General features: G+C 41.6%; 1 protein-coding gene across 5 annotated transcripts in view; it reads right to left on the reverse strand.

Moving 5' to 3' along the window:
• The window catches only part of LOC118397024 (fibroblast growth factor 12-like), a 127,974-nt gene that overhangs the window by 29,152 nt on the left and 75,222 nt on the right, over positions 1-23,600 (reverse strand). Inside the window, exon 1 of one of the 5 annotated variants that reach the window (XM_035791414.2) lies at positions 1,206-2,287. The exons of the other annotated variants lie outside the window; for them this stretch is intronic. Within the exon in view, the coding sequence (XP_035647307.1) occupies positions 1,206-1,404 (199 nt within the window). The 5' untranslated portion in view covers positions 1,405-2,287. Of the gene's footprint in view, positions 1-1,205; positions 2,288-23,600 lie in introns of those variants that run through there. 5 annotated transcript variants of the gene reach the window in all.

A 23,600-nucleotide genomic window follows, 5' to 3' on the forward strand; every position in this document is an offset into this window, starting at 1 on the left:
GGTCAAGACATTGGCTTCTCCCATGGGAGACCTGGGATCTAATCCCGCCAGTTTCAAAAGCACATGCTGGTTTAGAATATCACATGTGAAATGTTGGAAAACCACTAGTCTGAGTCATGTTAAAAATCCATGTAAAACTTAATGTGTCTGAAAACCATGTCTGGTCCGTGCATTTTTTGTTTTCACGTGACATTTTTCACGTGATTTGTGAAAAATGTGTTTTTTTCATGTTTTTTGTTGTTTTAAAAGGGCACTCAGTTCAGCAACCCCCTAACTAATAAACATTTACCTGTAGACAACCAGACTAAATAGCCCTTGGTGCATTGCTGTTGTAACTCACTTGACCAGTATCCTACATGGATTTAAAAACTTGGATGTCCCCCCCAGGTGAAATGAAGAGGGGAGAGAGGTTGCTTCAACTGAGTATATCAATGTTCAGTTATGTCGCTTTGGATAAAAGCGTCTGCTAAATGGCATATATTATTATTATATTATTCTTTAAAATGATGTATTATGCCGACATAAGAACACGCAAGAAGTTTGAATTGACTCTGATGGTGGCATGCTCAGTGGTGTAAAGAAAAAATTATTTGAAGTACTACTTAAGTCTGTACTTTTTTCGGTATCTGTACTTTACATTACTATTTATATTTTTGACAACTTCTATTTTTGCTCCACTAAATTCCTAAAGATATGTACTTTTTACTCCCATACATTTTCCCTGACCCCCAAAGTACTCCTAACATTTCAAATGCTCAGTCTGAAAGCGTTCAAAATACAATGAAAACATGTCAAATGCATTATCTGTACAGCTTAAAACAACAATGCAATGTGAAAACAAGTTGACATTGAGGTTAAACAACGTGTGCGTTTATCAATTTACCTGATTTTGCTAACTGTTACTTTGGACAAAAATCATTGTTATAATGGTTTTTGTATAAAACATTTTTTTTAAACGTACAGCTCAATTTGAGCAAATTCTGAATTTGCGGAATGATTTGAACTGAACAACACGTTTCCCCAAAACGTTCTTGTAAATTATTGAACAGACTGAGATATGTTTGCTCCGCTCAGTGGATGTGCAGGGTGTGATCTTGAAGCGATGAGTGACGTTAAACAGTAACAGTACAGCGCCGTTTCCGTTAAATTGAACGTTATATTACGTTTTAATGTACTGAACGCAGCCCTGCTCTGATGTCACTGACCTGGCTTCCTGCGGACTGGTCTTTTCTTGCCGCTGCAGAACCGAATTTTGTTGAAGACAGTAAATATATGCCTCTCACACAAGGAGCGGGGATCTTTGTTGGGGCTGGTGCGCCGTTTCGAAGTAGCGACCTTTTCGCTGTTTGCCTCTCTTGCTTGACGTTTCTGTCGTATCAGGGAGCTGGCGAGCGCCGCCGCCATCTCCCCGGTAGACTAACCTTAGTGTAGACCACTTGAATCGTCTCCGCATCTACTATGAGCGAGATGTTGTGAAGATACTGCTGAGGGTGCTGATTATGGCTGGTCCAATGCATGAGGTTGCGTAAGTGCGCCATGATGATAAATATGTAGGTAAGGTGCATAAAATGACTGAACTTGCTGAATGCTGAAATCAAACATATTTGCGATCTAAATAACGGTAACAACATCGATATACATATGAAATATTGCAAAGGCAGTCTTTACAAATATGTCGGCTACTATATCTCTAAATAAACACATTTGTATTTTACATTCAGCACATTGTGCAAATTTCTCCAATGTACTCCTTTATCTCCAGTCCAGATTATTCCCAGTTATCCTGCTAAAATGTCCCGTAAATAGTTTCATTATCCATCGTTTTCACTCCTCGACAAGTTCTAGTGCTCGACATTGCACAACTTTCTGAGTTCACTGTTCATGTACGCGGACACACTGTTCACCAGCCTGCGGACGGCATGGTCTTTTGGATTTACTACGGGCTCGACACTCGAGCAGCAGGTTAAAAAAATAATCCAAATTCGAAACCTCAATGTTCTCTGGAAGACGGAGAGTTATAACAAATTGTAGAACAGTCGGAAAATATGTGTTGTCATGACAAGTAATGAGCATCCTAAACTGACATCATTCGAACACACTGGTTGAACCAATGTTTCCACGTTATTTCTTTAAAATGACTTTCAACCAACGTGGAATAGTCGTTGAATTGACGTCTGTGCCCAGTGGGAAAAAATCGAAGCACAAATCTCACTTGTAGCCTGTGGTAAAAAGTACTATCAAAGCAACCGGTGAAGTCCACTCTTCATTGCCTGGTTTGCAAACAGCCTTTCTTTTTCGCTCTATGCAATCCTACGTGATTGTGGTTCGGATGAGGAATTATCGGAGGCTGAGAGAAAGAGAGGGAAAGGAAACCAACGAGAGAGAGAGGAAGCGGGCTTTAGCGAGTGTGTGTGTGTGTGGTTGAGAGAGGGAGGGAGAAAGAGCAGGAGGGAGGAAAGAGAGTGAGAGAGAAGTGGTGCATTGTAAACGAAAGTGATGGTGGGCTGCTTGGCAGTAGGTGCGCCAGCAGCAGATAAATTCCGTAATTCAACATCATCAGTTAAGGCTATGAGAAAGGCACCAGGCATACTTCCTGCGCGCAATATAGCCTATGGACTGCCTGCACCCGCACGCCTGACCAGCATCACCACCCTGGATGGTTCCGACCTTGAATATGTGGACATCTATAAGTACCTAGGTGTCTGGCTAGACTGTAAACTCTCCTTCCAGACTCATATCAAACATCTCCAATCGAAAATCAAATCAAGAGTTGGCTTTCTATTCCACAACAAAGCCTCCTTCACTCACGCCGCCAAACTCACCCTAGTAAAACTGACTATCCTACCGATCCTCGACTTCGGGGATGTCATCTACAAAATTGCTTCCAACACTCTACTCAGCAAACTGGATGCAGTTTATCACAGTGCCATCCGTTTTGTCACTAAAGCACCTTATTCCACCCACCACTGCGACCTGTATGCTCTAGTCGGCTGGCCCTCGCTACATATTCGTCGCCAGACCCACTGGCTCCAGGTCATCTACAAGTCCATGCTAGGTAAAGCTCCGCCTTATCTCAGTTCACTGGTCAAGATAGCAACACCCACACGTAACACGCGCTCCAGCAGGTGTATCTCACTGATCATCCCTAAAGCCAACACCTCATTTGGCCGCCTTTCGTTCTCTGCTGCCTGTGACTGGAACGAATTGCAAAAATCGCTGAAGTTGGAGACTTTTATCTCCCTCACCAACTTCAAACATCTGCTATCTGAGCAGCTAACCGATCGCTGCCGCTGTACATAGTGTATCGGTAAATAGCCCACTCATTTTTACCTACCTCATCCCCATACATACTGTTTTTATTTAATTTATTTTATGCTCTTTAGCACACCAATATCTCTACCTGTACATGACCATCTGATAATTTATCACTCCAGTGTTAATCTGCAAAATTGTAATTATTCACCTACCTCCTCATGCCTTTTGCACACAATGTATATAGACTCTCCTTTTTCTACTGTATTATTGACTTGTTAATTGTTTACTCCATGTGTAACTCTGTGTTGTCTGTTCACACTGCTATGCTTTATCTTGGCCAGGTCGCAGTTGCAAATGAGAACTTGTTCTCAACTAGCCTACCTGGTTAAATAAATGTGGGAAAAAAATATATATATATATATCTATATATATATATATATATATAAGTCTTTACCTAGAAAATACTTATAGATGACCTGGAGCCAGTGGGTTTGGCGACGAATATGAAGCGAGGGCGAGCCAACGAGAGCATACATGTCATTGTGGTGGGTAGTATATGGGGCTTTGGTGACAACGGATGGCACTGTGATAGACCGCATTTTACAGTCTAACCAGACACCTAGGTATTTGTAGTTGTCTACATATTCTAAGTCAGAACCAGCCAGAGTAGTGATGCATGACGGGCGGGCATGTGCGGGCAGCGATCGGTCGAAGAGCATGCATTTAGTTTTACTAGCATTTAAGAGCAGTCGGAGGCCATGGAAGGAGAGTTGTATGGCATTGAAGCTCATCTGGAGGTTAGTTAACACAGTGTCCAAAGAAGGGCCAGGAGTATACAGAATGGTGTCATCTGCGTAGAGATGGATCAGAGAATCACCAGCTGCAAAAGTGACATCATTGATGTATACAGAGAAAAGAGTCGGTCTGTGGATTGAACCCTGTGGCACCCCCATAGAGACTGCTAGAGGTGCGGGCAACAGGCCCTCCAATTTGACATACTGAACTCTGTCTGAGAAGTAGTTGGTGAACCAGGCGAGGCAGTCATTTGAGAAACCAAGGCTGTTCAGTCTGCCGATAAGAATGTGGTGAGTAGGCCAGGTCTTTTATCGATGATGGTTATGATATCGTTTAAGTACCTTTTTGGGGGGGGAGAGGGCAATAAAGTCATTCGACACGCTTTGATTGATGACCATAGGCACATTGAAACAGATGATATCAGCAAGAATGGTCTGATCATTCATGAATATCCTATACCACATTGTGCTGAGAAATGGCTTGAGGACACTTCCATAAACAGGGCGATCTCTTGTCATAGGCGATCACTTAATATTCCCATCTCTCATTTGCCCAGAATGATAGTGCAGTTGTGGGGTGTTTTGGTGATTCTCATGTTCTAGCAACTGAGACAATTCCATCCAGTGTAGCTTTTTTTAGGTTACAGCAAGTGACACGCACGCAAGTGAATCCTCCACCGTGAACAAGTCACACACTCATGCTATTCTAAAATGGATCACCGAGCGGGCCTCTCTCTCTCTCTCTCTCTCTCTCTCTCTCTCTCTCTCTCTCTCTCTCTCTCTCTCTCTCTCTCTCTCTCTCTCTCTCTCTCTCTCTCTCTCTCTCTCTCTCTCTCTCTCTCTCTCTCTCTCTCTCTCTCTCTCTCTCTCTCTCTCTCTCTCTCTCTCTCTCTCTCTCTCTCTCTCTCTCTCTCTCTCTCTCTCTCTCTCTCTCTCTCTCTCTCTCTCTCTCTCTCTCTCTCTCTCTCTCTCTCTCTCTCTCTCTCTCTCTCTCTCTCTCTCTCTCTCTCTCCAAAACCTTCTGTCGTGTCAAGCGGAAATGATTCACTCAGGATACTCCTCACTGTGCATCTCTCAGGGCCGATGCGGGTTAAAAGTGTCTTGTTCCATTTGGCACAGGGATTTTTTTTTTTGGGAGGGGGGAGACTCAGTCAGGGTCTCAACTTACTGTTGATAGTTAGAATAGTATAATACACAAGGTCAATTTCGAAATGTGGATGTGGATCAGCAGTTTTTCACTGACAGTCATTCAATTAGCCCATGTCAGCTAACGTGTTTTATACTTGTAGTAATCATGGTTGAATTACCGAAAGGGGGCCCCCATTGATTTTGTTAGGGACTCTCACCAGATATCATATTAAAGACTGGGGATGGGCCAACAAAATGTTGCTTAGGGCCAGCGCTGACCACATGGGGAGGCAGGTAGCCTAGTGGTTAGAGCGTTAGACTAGTGACCGAAAGGTTGCAAGATCAAATCCCCGAGCTGACAAGGTAATTTGTTCTGCCGTTCTGCCCATGGACAAGGCAGTTCCGAGGCAGTCATTGAAAATAAGCATTTGTTCTTAACTGACTTGCCTAGTTAAATAAAAATGTGTGGGTATGGATGTGGGTATGCAGAGTTGGGAGCCACGACGGTCCTTGGATGTACACAGAGAGCTAATAATAATATGCATGTCAATCTTTGCTGGCTGAAAGTGGAGGAGAGATTAACTTCATCACTACCTGTATTAATGAGAGATGTTGAATGTACCAAGCGGTTTGTTTGAACTACTGGTGCACTGCTCAGACACCCATGGATACCACACAAGACATGCCACCAGAGGTCTCTTCACATACTCCATGTCCAGAACAGACTATGGGAGGTGCACAATACTACATAGAGTCATGACTACATGAAACTCTATTCCACATCAAGTAACTGATGCAAGCAGTAAAATTTGATTTAAAAACAGATAAAAATATACCTTATGGGACTGTGAAGCAACACAAACATATGCACACATACATGTACACATGGTTTTTGTACTGTAGATATGTGGTAGTGGTGGAGAAGTGGCCTGAGGGCACACAGTGTGTTGTGAAATCTGTGAATGTATTGTAATGTTTTAAAACGGCATAAACTGCCTTAATTCTGCCTTGGCAGCAGCTAATGGGTATCCATAATAAATAAAATACAAAATGATGAGTTCATCCCTGGGCTACATCATCACGCATGCCCACTGGGTGTTGTGGCTAAGTTGTGTCATATCATTTTTCTGGTTGAGTCCATTTCGGCTGCAAATGCATTCCAAATGCAGTGATATCCTTTGCTGACTTTGTCACAAGTAAAGGTTGATCAATCAGTAGGCCTAATACCGACGACCGGAGATTTATCGGTCAGGGACTGAATGGGAATTCAAATGGATGTTTTATCCATTTTAGAATAAGGCTGTAATGTAACAAAATTTTGAAAAAGTGAAGGTGTCTGAATACTTTCTGAAGGCACTGAACATACATCCGTACAGTGGGGCAAAAAAGTATTTAGTCAGCCACCAACTGTGCAAGTTCTCTCACTTAAAAATATGAGGCCTGTAATTTTCATCATAGGTACACTTCAGCTATGACAGACAAAATTAGAAGAAAAAAAACAGAAAATCACATTGTAGGATTTTTTTATGAATTTATTTGCAAATTATGGTGGAAAATAAGTATTTGGTCACCTACAAACAAGCAAGATTTCTGGCTCTCACAGACCTGTAACTTCTTCTTTAAGAGGCTCCTCTGTCCTCCACTCGTTACCTGTATTAATGGCACCTGTTTGAACATGTTATCAATATAAAAGACACCTGTCCACAACCTCAAACAGTCACACTCCACTATGGCCAAGACCAAAGAGCTGTCAAAGGACACCAGAAACAAAATTGTAGACCTTCACCAGGCTGGGAAGACTGAATCTGCAATAGGTTAGCAGCTTGGTTTGAAGAAATCAACTGTGGGAGCAATTATTAGGAAATGGAAGACATACAAGACCACAGAGAATCTCCCTCGATCTGGGGCTCCACGCAAGATCTCACCCTGTGGGGTCAAAATGATCACAAGAACGGTGAGCAAAAATCCCAGAACCACACGGTGGGACCTAGTGAATGACCTGCAGAGAGCTGGGACCAAAGTAACAAAGTCTACCATCAGTAACACACTACGCCACTAGAGACTCAAATCCTGCAGTGCCAGATGTGTCCCCCTGCTTAAGCCAGTACATGTCCAGGCCCGTCTGAAGTTTGCTAGAGAGCATTTGGATGATCCAGAAGAAGATTGGGAGAATGTCATATGGTCAGATGAAACCAAAATATAACTTTTTGGTAAAAACTCAACTCGTCGTGTTTGGAGGACAAAGAATGCTGAGTTGCATCCAAAGAACACCATACCTACTGTGAAGCATGGGGGTGGAAACATCATGCTTTGGGGCTGTTTTTCTGCAAAGGGACCAGGACGACTGATCTGTGTAAAGGAAAGAATGAATGGGGCCATGTATCGTGAGATTTTGAGTGAAAACCTCCTTCCATCAGCAAGGGCATTGAAGATGAAACGTGTCAGGGTCTTTCAGCATGACAATGATCCCAAACACACCGCCCGGGCAACGAAGGAGTGGCTTCGTAAGAAGCATTTCAAGGTCCTGGAGTGGCCTAGCCAGTCTCCAGATCTCAACCCCATAGAAAATCTTTGGAGGGAGTTGAAAGTCCGTGTTGCCCAGCAACAGCCCCAAAACATCACTGCTCTAGAGGAGATCTACATGGAGGAATGGGCCAAAATACCAGCAACAGTGTGTGAAAACCTTGTGAAGACTTACTGAAAACATTTGACCTCTGTCATTGCAAACAAAGGGTATATAACAAAGTATTGAGAAACTTTTGTTATTGACCAAATACTTATTTTCCACCATAATTTGCAAATAAATCCTACAATGTGATTTTCTGGATTATTTTTTCTCTATTTGTCTGTCATAGTTGAAAGGGTACCTAAGATGAAAATTACAGACCGCTCTCATGTGGTTGACTAAATACTTTTCCCCCCCACTGTACATACATTGGGGCGGCAGGTATCCTAGTGGTTAGAGCGTTGGACTAGTAACCGAGAGGTTGCAAGATCGAATCCCTGAGCTGACAAGGAAAAAAATCTGTCGTTCTGCCCCTGTACAAGGAAGTTAACCCACTGTTCCTAGGCCGTCATTGAAAATAAGAATTTGTTCTTAACTGACTTGACTAGTTAAATAAAGGTTAAAAATAATCATATATATATATATAACACTCCTGCTGAATATTATTGCAAGTATAGGTGCAAACTTGTGAATACCTAAAAAGTAACGTACTGCTCTGTTATGGACATGTTCATTTTTGAGATGCTTTGCACCCCACACTCCTGCTGAATAGTCCAGAACAGGACACACGCATGTCTGATACAGTTTGGAATACATAGCATGACCAATATCTTTGAGTCTTTTTGTTTTCCTATAACTCCCCTAAGAGCTATACTTGCTGATTCGGACAGGGCTAATGTTCCATATAGAAAGGTAATATGTTCATTAAAAAAAAGACCACATATTTAAAATTGTTACTGAACTCAAGAATGTCTTCACCAAAACACTTCTCTTAATGCATTTTAGAAAAACAGGTACTATCTGTGTTTTTGTCTGGGTCTCCATTTTTTTTACACTAACTGACTGCACATAATAACATGTTCTGCAGGTCTTGTTCAGTTTCTGCCATCAAAATAATATCATCAGCATATAAAGGGGTACTTAGCATTTCATCATTACATCTTACTCCAATATTTAACTGTTTAATTTATTTTGCCAAATCATTTATAAACATAGCAAACAGTCGGTGATAAGGCGTGTCTTTGTTTTACACCCAAGGGTGTGGGAAACCAATCGGAACAATTTTAATTCATTCGCACACAAGCAATTGTTACTTTGTAAAGAGACTGGATTGCGTGATACAATTTCCCAATAACTCCTGTCTTTAACAAACTCTAGGCTAAAATAACCCTATTTACAAAATCAAACGTTTCTGGAAATCAATGAAACATGCAAAAGTAGGCTTCCCTTCGTGTAATCTATTTCTTACTATTATACAGACCGAGAAGATATGATCTATACAGGCTCTGTGTGATACACAGTGATGGGACAGAATGGATAGAGGGCATGTAAACCATTAGACTGCATGGAGCTTGGTTTGGCTGCCAACCTCATTCTCTTTCTCCTGATTGCCACTCAACCCCCCCAGCTCTGATCACCTCAGAGCTGAGAGTAGAGGACCCATGTGACTCACAGAGAGGATGCCATGATTAGTTTTCTCACTGACCTGCTTCAGCGAATCAGCAATGGTAGGCCTACAGTTGGCTGCTGATACTGTGGTTAAATGATTAAATGCCATTCTTAAAGAATGTGATCATAAGGAGATCATCTTCATGGGCGATTTCAATATAAACTGGGAAAACAAAACTTACAGGAAAACTCTAAGAGATCACAGACTATTTTAACCTGACTCAAATAATACAAGGACCAACCAGATTAACACAGACATCCCAGACTCAAATTGATCTGGTGTTTACTAACAGACCTGATCGAATAAATAACTAAGCTATAACTAACTAAGCTATACGTCAAATTGACTGGTCTGATCTGTTAAGCAATGAAGACCCAGAGTCTGGATTCAGAACATTTCTGTCAGCTATTGACAAACTGGATACCTCTTTTACCAGGACATTTCTACGTAAGCCAAGAAGGAAAACCTCTCTATCATGGCTCAACGAGGACCTCTGGAGGCAGATGAGAGAATGGGATCTTTCCTTGAAAAAAGCACTGAAGTCTGGTCAGAATGATGACAGATGTCTATTTACATCACTGGGAAATAAGATGGTAAGGCATATTAAAAAGAATAAGCAAAATCAGAGTTCTTCTTCAGAATGATCAATGAAGCAAAAGGAAATGGCAAAGGGATTTGGAAAATTTTAAACTAACAGGGAGAGGAGCTGAAAAGTAAAAAAAAAAAAAACATCCCGATTTAAAGGTTAATGGGATTCTAATTCAAGACTCCAATTTCATATCCACCACCTTTAACACTTTTTTTGTTGGCTCTGTAAGGGAACTGGCTCAAAGATTTTCAACCAAGAACACAGTTCTCACTCCCATAGATAATAATAAACCAATGTTCAGAATTCCTGAAATCTCAGCATCAGCAGTGGACAGTATTATTAGCTTCTTCCGGAGCTCTAGAACAAAATATGTACTTGGTCGAGACACTGAATTCCTGAAGAGACACAAATATTCTATGATTGCCCCTATTGTACATCGAGTTAATCTGTCCATCAAATATGGGTTCTTCTCCAATGCTTGGAAGTCTGCTGCAGTGATACCGGTTTTAAAATCTGGTGACCCATCACTGGTGGAAAATGACCAACCTATAAGCAATCTTCCAGTGCTATCAAAGGTAGATGAAAGATGGGTGGCTCATCATCTGACTGATCACCTCAATCAGGGCAACTCCATACATCAAATGCAATTTGGATTCAGAACTAACCATTCCACTGAAACAGCCAAATGCTATTTTCTGGAGTGCATTAAATCTAAACTGGATATACAATTAAAGTCGGAAGTTTAAATACACCTTAGCCAAATACATTTAAACTCAGTTTTTCACAATTCCTGACAGTTAATCCTAGTAAAAATTCCCTGTCTTAAATCAATTAGGATCACCACTTTATTTTAAGAATGTGAAATGTCAGAATTATAGTAGAGAGTGATTTATTTCAGCTTTTATTTCTTTCATCACATTCCCAGTGGGTTAGAAGTTTACATACACTCAATTGGTATTTGGTAGCAGTGCCTTTAAATTGTTTAACTTGGGTCAAATGTTTCGGGTAGCCTTCCACAAGCTTCCCACAATAAGTTGGGTGAATTCTGGCCCATTCCTCTTGACAGAGCTGGTGTCAGGTTTGAGTCAGGTTTGTAGGCCTCCTTGTTCGCGTACGCTTTTTCAGTTCTGCCCACAAATATTCTATAGGATTGAGGTCAGGGCTTTGTGATGGCCACTTCAATACCATGACTTGGTTTTCCTTAAAGCTATTTTGCCACAACTTTGGAAGTATGCTTGGGGTCATTGTCCATTTGGAAGACCCATTTGTGACCAAGCTTTAACTTCCTGACTGATGTCTTGAGATGTTGCTTCAATATATCCACATAATTTTCCATCCTCATGAGGCCATCTATTTTGTGAAGTGCACCAGTCCCTCCTGCAGCAAAGCAACCCCACAACATGATGCTGCCACCCCTGTGGTTCACGGTTGGGATGGTGTTCTTCAGCTTGCAAGCCTCTCCCTTTTTCCTCCAAACATAACAATGGTCATTATGGCCAAACAGTTCTATTTTTGTTTCATCAGACCAGAGGACATTTCTCCAAAAAGTATGATCTTTGTCCCCATGTGCAGTTGCAAACCGTAGTCTAGCTTTTTTTTATGGCGGTTTTGGAGCAGGGTCTTCTTCCTTGCTGAGCGGCCTTTCAGATTATGTCAATATAGGACTCGTTTTACTGTGGATATAGATACTTTTGTTCCTGTTTCCTCCAGCAACTTCACAAGGTCCTTTGCTGTTGTTCTGGGATTGATTTGCACTTTTCGCACCAAAGTCCGTTCATGTCTAAAGGACAGAATGCATCTCCTTCCTGAGCAGTATGACTGCTGTGTGGTCCCATGGTGTTTATACTTGCATACTATAGGTTGCACAGGTGAATGTGGTACGTTCAGGCGTTTGAAAATTGCTCCCAAGGACGAACCAGACTTTTCTGAGGTCTTGTCTGATTTATTTTGATTTTTCCCATGATGTCAAGCAAAGAGGGACTGAGTTTGAAGATAGGCCTTGAAATTCATCCACAGGTACACCTCCAATTGACTCAAATTATGTCAAATTAGCCCATCAGAACCTTCTAAAGCCATGACATCATTTTCTGGAATTTTCCAAGCTGTTTAAAGGCAGTCAACTCAGTGTATATACATGTTTGACCCAATGGAATTGTGATACAGTGAGTTAAGTGAAATAATCTCTCTGTAAACAATTATTGGAAAAATTACTTGTCATGCACAAAGTCGACTTGCCAAAACTACAGTTTGTTAACAAGAACTTTGTGGAGTGGTTGAAAAACGAGTTTTAATGACTCCAACCTAAGTGTATGTAAACTTCGAAGTCGGCGAAGTCTTTCTGGATCTTAAATTGAGTTCCTCAGTTAGGTGGTTAACTGATTTTTGTCCTCTGACGTCCTTGGGTAGGCAGAGGGAGTCTGGAAGGGCATCAAGGAATCTTTGGGTTGTCTGAGAATTTATAGACTTTTGATGCTCCTTGGTTGGGGTCTGAGCAGATTATCTGTAGCGATTGCAAACGTAATAAAATGGTGGTCCGATTGTCCAGGATTATGTGACATTAATTAAATGTGTAGATACACTGGATAAACATAACAGCAATTTTGCCACAATTCACCCTCTCAGCCAGCCACTAGGGCCCCCCAGCCAGCCGGATCCACTGTAGGGCCCTCTCAGCCAGCCGGCTCCACTAGGGCCCTCTCAGCCAGCCGGCTCCACTAGGGCCCTCTCAGCCAGCCGGCTCCACTAGGGCGCTCTCAGCCAGCCGGCTCCACTAGGGCGCTCTCAGCCAGCCGGCTCCACTAGGACCCTCTCAGCCAGCTGGCTAAACTGGGGCCCTTTCAGCAAGCTGACTCCTCTAGGGACCTCTCAGTCGGCCAGCCGGCTCCTCTAGCCATAGCGGAGCAGAGGGGCCGTAGCGGAGCAGAGGGGCCGTAGCGGAGCAGAGGGGCCATAGCGGAGCAGAGGGGCCATAGCGGAGCAGAGGGGCCATAGCGGAGCAGAGGGGCCATAGCGGAGCAGAGGGGCCATAGCGGAGCAGAGGGGCCATAGCGGAGCAGAGGGGCCATAGCGGAGCAGAGGGGCCATAGCGGAGCAGAGGGGCCATAGCGGAGCAGAGGGGCCATAGCGGAGCAGAGGGGCCATAGCGGAGCAGAGGGGCCATAGCGGAGCAGAGGGGCCATAGCGGAGCAGAGGGGCCATAGCGGAACAGAGGGGCCATAGCGGAGCAGAGGGGCCATAGCGGAGCAGAGGGGCCATAGCGGAGCAGTTAATAACAATCACTCAAAAGGTGCAGAGTTAAGAGCCACACGAAATAGAGTTTGGTCTCAGCCAGAGGACTATGGAACTAAGAGGCTGCTGTTGGTTGGTGGTGTGGTCTTGTTGAGAAATGTCACACCATTTCTCAGTGCTCATTGTCACAACACTGTTCTCAAAAGAACCACAACCATTTGTCTTGCTCGTCTCTCACAGCTTAGTTCAGTCTACTGTTCTATAACAGGATATGGAGAAACAGCATTTGGCTGTAAGTCCAGAACCGTGAGTCAGTCATGTAGACAAAGGTGGAGTGTTCTAGCAGAGGGAGCAAGTCTCATTAGTACATAATATGACTTTAGTTAAATACATAGATACACTGGATAAACATAACAGCAATTTTGCCACCATAGACCCAAGTCAATAAATACATACAGTATCTTTACTTATTAGGTGGAGGCACTGCGCTACATCAAATCAAATCCAATTTTATTGGTCACATACAGTCGTGGCCAAAAGTTTTGAGAATGACACAAATATTAATTTTCACAAAGTCTGCTGCCTCAGTTTGTATGATGGCAATTTGCATATACTCCAGAATGTTATGAAGAGTGACCAGATGAATTGCAAAGTCTCTCTTTGCCATGCAAATGAACTGAATCCCCCCAAAACATCATTGTTCTTCCTCTGTCAGCCATGGTTACCTGCAAGGAAACAAGTGCCGTCATCATTGCTTTGCACAAAAAGGGCTTCACAGGCAAGGATATTGCTGCCAGTAAGATTGCACCTAAATCAACCATTTATCAGATCATCAAGAACTTCAAGGAGAGCGGTTCAATTGTTGTGAAGACGGCTTCAGAGCGCCCAAGAAAGTCCAGCAAGCGCCAGGACCGCCACCTAAAGTTGATTCAGCTGCGGGATTGGGGCACCACCTGTACAGAGCTTGCTCAGGAATGGCAGCAGGCAGGTGTGAGTGCATCTGCACGAACAGTGAGGCGAAGACTTTTGGAGGATGGCCTGGTGTCAAGAAGGGCAGCAAAGAAGCCACTTCTCTCCAGGAAAAACATCAGGGACTAACTGATATTCTGCAAAAGGTACAGGGTACAGTCATTTTCTCATGTTGATTCCCCTTTCTGATTGTTTGGGGCATCCGGAAAAAAGTGTGTCTGGAGAAGACAAGGTGAGCGCTACCATCAGTGCTGTGTCATGCCAACAGTAAAGCATCCTGATACCATTCATGTGGGGTTGCTTCTCAGCCAAGGGAGTGGGCTCACTCACAATTTTGCCTGAGAACACAGTCATGAATAAAGAATGGTACCAACACATCCTCTGAGAGCAACTTCTACCAACCATCCAGGAACAGTTTGGTGACGAACAATGCCTTTTCCAGCATGATGGAGCACTTTGCCATAAGGCTGGTACTAATCTGGTACAATCTCCAAGGTTTGGAAGGTGACCTAAATAACTATCACCCTACTTTAAAACTTTCTTACCTGGCAAAAAAATGTCAAATCTCAGCCAAGATCTTTCTTATCTATGAAATGTATTCTAAAATAAAATGTTATTTGTCACATGTGCCGAATACAACAGGTGTAGGTAGACCTTACCATGAAATGCTTACTGACACTGACAAGCCCTTTACCAACAATGCAGTTCAAGAAATAGAGTTAAGAAAATATTTACTAAATAAACAAATGGAAAATATAAAAAGTAACACAAAATTACAAAATTACAATAACATTAACGAACACCCCTTCTGTAGCACAGTTGGTAGAGCATGGCGCTTGTAAACGCCAGGGTAGTGGGTTCGATTCCCAGGACCACCCATACGTAGAATGTATGCACACATGAATGTAAGTCGCTTTGGATAAAAGCGTCTGCTAAATGGCATTTATTATTATTATTATTATTACATCAGTCGAGTTTTAGATTAGGTCAAAATACTATCATACGATAACATACGCACTATACACACACATACATATGGAGTTTGTATTGTAGATATGTGGTAGTAGAGTAGTGGCCTGAGGGCACACACTAAATGTGTCATGAAAAGTGTTATGACATGTAATGCCATGTAATATTTTAAACTACCTTAATGTTGCTGGACCCCAGGGAGAGTAGCTACTGGCAGGGATCCTTAATTGTATTTATTAATCATTAATAAATACTAATATCTAGGCATCTGTAATTTAAAAAAACATTGATTAGTTAGTTAAGAAGCTGACAATAGAAATGTGCTCCATCTATACAAATAGGTTGTGCCTCTCGCTAAATAGTAGAAAGCACATTCAGTCGACGTTCCGACCGATGCAAAACTATGATGCCATCATTTATATGAACACAGCTACCACTTCATTAAAGCAGTTAGATGCGGATCTCTACCAGAAAGTTGGTTGGCCCTCTGATGTCACGTACATTGCTATGTTTTCATAAGGCACAAACTCCCACTGTACCTAACATCATTACTAACCTTTAGTTACCACACCTGGTTTCTGGTTTCTGGAAATTCCTTCGGTCTCTACTAAGTCAGGTAAATCAGCTTTTAGTTTTTTTTTGCACCTTATTTGTGGATCGATCTTAAAAATGTTCTTAAATGTGAAGTTTTGGTGCCTCTTCGGGCAATTCATACAACTGATCTCAGGACCTTATTACTGATGAATGTGGTTGTTTTTTACGCGCGTTTTCTTCCTGCGTGCATTTTGTATTTGTATTTGGATGTGTGTATTGCTGCAATATCTGTAAAAACAGACTTTGGTCTCAGTATGACTCCATGATAAAATACAAGTTAAATAAAACATGTCAGATGACTCAAATTCATACTACTCTTTTTTTTTATTTTATTTTTTTATTTTATTCTAAAACTCACTCATTTTATGTTGCATGCATTCTTGCCAGTGTGAGTGAATAGGACAACTGTCCTACAACTTCCTCTCTGTGTGCATCTGGCTGAGTCAAACTACAGCACACAGTAGAGGCAGGAGGAAATGAATGATGATGATAATGACGTACACGGTCTTGTCCCGCTGGAGATAAGGAGGGAGGCAACGAGTGCCGTGTGTTTTTAAAGTGTTACTAGGTACATGAAAAACCTCTTGCCCCGCCGGCCTGCAAGCAATCGACATTAAACATTCAAGTCAACGTGAATGTCAGCAAGTGTCTTGTTCTTCCTATTTTCATAATGCTGAGAACACTCTGGGGACGCTCTGGCCCAGAGTCGACACTCCCCAGTCCCCTGAATCTATCATAGTGCAGTTCTCTCTGCTCGGAAAGCATCTGCACAGCAAATAATATTTGAAATGATCTCAAATTCTTTATCTGGGCTTGATTGACGGTATAGTCCGTCATTGTAAATAAGAATTTGTTCTTAACTGGCTTGCCCAGTTAAATAAAGGTTACGTTTAAAAAAATATATATATATTTTTTTTTTAGCATTCCTGACACAATGGAACCAAGGAATGCAAGCTTCTGCCCATCTGGCACTAAAGCAAACGCTAAACGTGTTTGAAAGATTTCAAATAGTATTTGAACCCAGGTCTGTTGCACAGGTGTGTATATTAAGTGTCTGTGGATAGATAGCTGTGAAGACACACAAATACAAATAATGAGCACATAACGAGGCTACTGTACAATGAATCCTTGCAGTATAGAAAGCAAATACTGTGTATGTTGATAGGTGAGTTATCCATGAGAGACATTGCCATCTAGTGTATGTTCCTGAGAACTCTACACTACAATGAACATCAGCACTGTCTGATCATATCTGAACTATGAATGACTGTGATCTTAAACCCTAAACACAGTATTTTATCCTGTAGTTTAGAAAGATACATCTCTTTGTATATTCTAAGAGATTGCACTGAAAGATAGCCTTGCTATTTTAGCCGGCACCCACGCATAGAAATACTCTTACTTTATATGGCCTATATTCCTCCTCTGTTTCTCTCTCTCTCACACACATACACGTTAAATGTTTGATGTGTCCATGTCTCTGAGCTCCATTCCACAACTAGTGACTAATTTAGAAATGTGGCTTCTGTAAAATGTATGAATCTGAAACACAGCTGGCTTTTAAACGGAACCTAAAAACATCCAGGTGCCTCATCATGCACACACAGCAGCTGTAAGGTACGAGGGCAGTGGGGTATATTAGCCACCGGTTACATATGGTAAAATGTATATTCTGTGGTCAAATAAAATTCACTGGTCACTTTTTTCAAGAGTGTGCTGCACTCTCCCATCAGTATCCTAAATGTAAGTAAATCACTGTACTCTTACTGCTTTCATTATGCTTAAAAATAATGACCATCTCTAATTTTACAAAACAACCTAGAATAGAATTGTATTGTATCGGAAATTCCCAACCCCCCCAAAAACCACACGTACAAGAGGCTGGAAGCAGCATAGGGTCAGCTGCTGAGCAACACCCCTAGAGCCGGTTAGGTGCCATGCTCAAGGGCACAACTGCAGAAGCTGGTACATGAGATTTGCACCCGATTGCTCTCTGTCCACCATGGGAATTGAACCAGCAAACCCTTTGGCTACTGGCACTCTCTCTTGAGACTGCCACTACTGTTTTATGATTGAGCAATATTGCATACTGTGTCTCTCTCTTCTACCATGTCTGGGCTAGTCTCTTGTTTTGAGCCATGTCTGTAAGACAGATAATAAGCTATATCTAGGTTCATCTTCACATCATGTGTTGAGGGTGAAGTTTCCCAAATCCCCAGACCTAGGACCAGATTGGGGGCAACTTCCACCTACTCTCTGCACAATCTAGCCAGGTGGGGGTGCTCATGTCAACCATTATGATGTTGTGACAAGCTGAGTGTTGACAAGCAACAGCATTTAACGTGATCCTGCAAGTTAGCGCTGGGTTTCTTAAAACGCTATTAACGGGAGATTACATGAACCTCCGGGCTCAACTAAGCTTGATATCAACGAAAAACCCACAACGATAAAACAGCAGATCAGGGGTGTATTCATTAAGAAAACCATTTACTGTTTAAGAACCAAATGGAAGGAAACACTGTGGGACCTACCCGAATGTATCCAAAAGAAACTCTCGTTTTCTTTACCAAACGATTTCAATTTGGAATAAATGGTGTGTTGCAAAAACGTTTTGTCACAGAATCAGCGTAATGAATACACCCCAGTTGATCCCTCGATGTTACCACATCAAGTGATTATGATACCAGACAGCTGGTCTAGAATCTCTACTCTCGCCACAATTAAATAGCGACCAATCCGAAGCAACGGAAACCAAGGCTAATGAATGTAAAAAATATATATACTTATTCGAGTATAATGCCGTGTTCAAGAGCTAGTCGGAACTAGGAAACTCAAATGTCTGACTTGATAACTGGTTGTAGTTATACACGTGCCACGTTCAATCATTTATCAAGTCAGAAATGTCAGTTTCCTAGTTCCGACTAGCACGTGAGGTTAACATACACTTAGGTTGAAGTCATTAAAACTCATTTTTCAACCACTCCACACATTTCTTGTAAACAAACTATAGATTTGGCAAGTCGGTTAGGACATCAATTGTTTACAGACAGATTATTTCACTTATAATTTACTGTATCACAATTCCAGTGGGTCAGAAGTTTATATACACTAAGTTGACTGTGCCTTTAAACAGCTTGGAAAATTCCATAAAATTATGTTATGGCTTTAGAATCTTCTGATAGGCTAATTGACATAATTTGAGTCAATTGGAGGTGTACCTGTGGATGTATATCAAGGCCTGCCAATTTAGGGCCTCTTTGCTTGACATCATGGGAAAATCAAAAGAAATCAGCCAAGACCTCAGAAAAAAAATTGTACACCTCCACATGTCTGGTTCATCCTTGGGAGCAATTTCCAAACGCCTGAAGGTACCACGTTCATCTGTACAAACAATAGTACGCAGTATAAACACTATGGGACCATGCAGACGTCATACCGCTCAGGAAGGAGACGCGTTCTGTCTCCTAGAGATGAACGTACTTTGGTGCAAAATGTGCAAATCAATCCCAGAACAACAGACATATTGAAGCAACATCAAGACATCAGTCAGGATGTTAAAGCTTGGTCGCAAATGGGTCTTCCAAATGGACAATGACCTCAAGCATACTTCCAAAGTTGTGGCAAAATGGCTTAAGGACATCAAAGTCAAGGTATTGGAGTGGCCATAACAAAGCCCTGACCCTCAATCCCATAGAAAATGTGTGTGCATAATAACTGAAAAGGCAAGTTTCTCAGGAGGAATGGGCCAAATACTAATTTAGTGTATGTAAACTTCTGACCCACTGGGAATGTGATGAAAGAAATAAAAGCTGAAATAAATCACTCTCTACTATTATTCTGACGTTTCACATTCTTAAAATAAAGTGGTGATCCTAACTGATCTAAGACAGGGAATTTTTACGAGACTTAAATGTCAGCAATTGTGAAACTGAGTTTAAATGTATTTTGCTAAAGTGTATGTAAACTTCTGACTTCAACTGTATATCTCAGGAAATGTGCATACTGAACTAGTACATGTTGTCACTACGTAAATAGAATGCACTCTTCCAGAACGTGACCTATTGTCGTCGTCAGTCCTCAACTGAGGATGAGTCACCATTCTGTAGTTGGATGGACATTATCCAACCATTATGTCAAAATTATGTTGAAAATAACAATAAACTACATTCATCAATCTGACTCCAATATTATGTGAATAAATACAACAGGCCCTGTTCGTCTCTGGAAGAATCTAGTCAAGGTAGCGAGCCTTGCATCACCTCTCAGTATAACAATAACGAACATGTGTCTAACTTGCACCTTCATGCAATTATTATGAGACTGGATTCAAATAGCTAATCCTGGCAACCAATGTTCATACAAAATAGCTAATCCTGGCAACCAATAGCATTAATTTATTGAGGCAAGCAGATCAGAGATGTAAAGGTGGTGCCCAAGCATGTGCTATGTGTATATTACAAATACCAATAGACCTGCTAAATTATAAGCGTATAGTCAATCAAACAATTTGTCGCGGTTTCAGGGGTTGTGTGGTGGATGGATGGTATGTGCCTGCAATGTTTCTTTGTTTTCTGGCTGCCAGGACCACGGACAGCAATGTGAAGTATTCCCCAGAGGCAGGACCATGGACAGCTCAGGGGAAAACTTCTAGACTGCAGCAGAACAGCCACACCTGTCTCCAGTTGTAATCAGAGCCAAACTGCAGAAAGGTGAAACCAATCAGGGCCTCTACTTAACCACACCCTGGGTTTTCTTACTTTGATCCCAGTAAGTGAAGAATTTGGAAGTTGTTGGGAGGGGGAGGAGGAGGAGGAGGAGGAGGAGGAGGAGGGGGTTAAATAGAAGAATGGAACTTATCATTTCAACAAGAATTGAACCCCCAAAGACTACGACTGGAGGACCTTCCACTGGTGATGAAGTGTTTACTCTGTTTGTTTTGAGGTTTTGTATATCAGAAACGCTGGCGAAACCTGATAGTAATAAAACGGTTTAACCCTTCACTTGGACTGGTCGTGTAAACCCTGCCTTACAAAGATCTTGGCACCGAAACCGCCCCGAATGACTGAGTAAAACGAGGAACGCATTGACTCAGTTCAACTAATAGAATGTATTAAATCACTCAATAATTAGCATTCAAACAATTAGTGTTCATGAAATACATTAGACTAGTCAGAGAAAAAAATACTATCATCAACAGGCTAAGATTTCAGTTCAGGATAATGTCTAAGAGAAAACGGATACATTTGAGTCATTTAGCAGACGCTCTTATCAAGAGCGACATACAGTAGTGAGTACATACATTTTCACTGTACTGGTCCCCCATGAGAATCGAACGCACACCCCTGGTGTTGCAAGCACCACGCTATACCAACTGAGCCACACATGAGCTTGGTAGCAAGTTCTAAACTCATGAACAAATTCACAAGTCGTCTTAACCAAATTCAAAAAGAAACTCACCCCCCAACCTAAATTAAAATGCATTTGCACTTAACTCGTAAAAACAAAAAGACATGACAACACACCCAGATTCTAGTCTAATCAACTCAATGTAAATGATAGGAGCGCACCCGTGTCACTACTCTTTGAACTAGCAGCAGTGCGAAAAACAAAATATGTTTCCCTGTAACAATACATCCATAGCACTTACAGCACAATATAAAACGTCAAAAAATCATAGCTCTTTCTGAACTCTTAAAACAAACCAAACATGACAATTTCATTCATACAGGAACATTCATTTTCGTTGATTCAAGTTTCATCAGTCTTCACAACTCTCCCGTGACACCAAGACTTCCTTGGGAACATTTCTTCCTCGAGATTTCCACCAATAAGATGTGTTTGAACCCTGTGATAGTCAGCCATCCAAACAATGTCATTAATCGTGATTGAGTAATTGCGCTGGGACTCGGCACCAGCAAGTCGCTCGACGCGAGTATCACCTTCTCTCATTCTTCCACTACACTGCCACTTGAATGTCAATGTCAGAGTGGGAAGAATTGACGTTTGCGATTTCAGTGGTGGAAAAAGTACCCAATTGTCATACCTGAGTAAAAGTGAAAGTCGCCCAGTAAAATACTACTTGAGTAAAAGTCAAAGTATTCGGTTTTAATTATACTTTAGTATCAAAAGTAAATGTAATTGGTCAAATATATCTAAGTATCAAAAGTAAAAGTATAAATCATTTAGAATTCCTTATATTAAGCAAACCAGATGGCACAATGTTCTTTAAAAAAAAAAAGTTTTACGGATAGCCAGGGGCACGCTCCAACAGTCAGACATAATTTACAAACGAAGCACTTGTGTTTAGTGAGTTTACCATAGAGGCAGTAGGGATGACCAGGGATGATCTCTTGATAAGTGCGTGAATTGGACCATCTTCCTGTCCCCGTTAAGCATTCAAAATGTAACGAGTACTTTTGGGTGTCAGGGAAAATATATGGAGTAAAAATGTACTTTCTTTAGGAATGTAGTGAAGTAAAAGTTGTCAAAAATATAAATAGTAGAGTACAGATACCCCAAAAATGACTTAAGTGGTACTTTACAAAAATGTGCGATCTTCCCCTATCTGCAAACATGACCAATGGCATAACACCTTAACAGTATGTAAATTAAACCAATCAATAGGAATACATAAACATCGACTACATATATTTATGCAGTGGCAAGTGGAAACAAAACTGTTACGAGGAAATACTTAATTTCAGTTGTACAGAATGATTGTCAAATAGACAAATTGCCCTTTGTCTGCTCAACTAGTGAAATTAAAAAGTTACGATGATAATACCCACCAGAGGGCAAAATCATCTTGAAAAATGTTGGTTGCAACCAGGACTATAGGATAACGCCGACATCCGCATTATAGAGAGGTAAATCGGTGGCGGATGATGGTTGCAATTGAGATCAGCTGTGCGGGGGATTTGAGTTTGTATTAATCTGGATAATAAGAGCCTCTGCTAAATGACCAAAATGTAAATGTAAAATGTTGTTGAAATGCCTGTAGTACTTCAATCCTCCACCAGAGGCTACCATGGGAGCAGAGCTGTCGTGTCTGTCCTCTCCTCACCCTTTTGGCCTGGTCAATGGCTCATTCTCAATGCCATAGAGAGCTAGCTGAAGGACAGATGGGTCTGTCCTTCAGCTAGTCCTTTAATGCTGGAAGAGACTCACTGAAATCAACCTCTAAACAACTGCCGCCATCACAAAACTCATACTGTAACTAAACGAATTTGTCCACATACAAACTGCATCTAAAATCCTCAAAATGTGCTTATGTTAAAATCAAACATTTAAACCAGCCATTATGCACACAGACATGAACACAGACGGCGAGACGGACAGACAGTTGCAGGGCGGCAGAAGTGTATGGTCTGAAATAGTCAAATACACACAAGCTTACACTACACAATCTTAGGCACACAGGAATGTTTCTCATACATATTTAGTCTTTCTATCTTGCTTTGCATGTAATGATGATATATCATCATGATTAGGGTCAAAATATTTTCCTGCTGAGGTCACATGAAAGACTGTCCCCTGCATCACACGCACACCCAAACACAGAGATCAGCTGCATGGTTTCTCTCTAGAGAAGAGTCAGCTGGACTGCCTCAGCTGTGTGGTTTCTCTGTGCTGAGCCATACATTTCGCATACACTTCAGTGACACATCAATGTCAAGCAGTGGGCTACCTGTCTATCATATATGACTATAGGACCACCATCATCCACCATAAACCATTTCTCCCCATCCAAAATCGTTCTCTTTTTTTACTGCAATTCAGCATTTAGCTGCAAATGTGTACAATATCCAATAAAACCTGTGTTTTCCCACTAGACAGTCAATGAAAGTCATATTATGGGGTCCATGTGTAGAGCTGTGGTGGTTTTTCTTTATTTTTACT

The sequence above is a fragment of the Oncorhynchus keta genome, chromosome 18, assembly GCF_023373465.1.
Source record: "Oncorhynchus keta strain PuntledgeMale-10-30-2019 chromosome 18, Oket_V2, whole genome shotgun sequence".
NCBI lineage: Eukaryota > Metazoa > Chordata > Actinopteri > Salmoniformes > Salmonidae > Oncorhynchus > Oncorhynchus keta.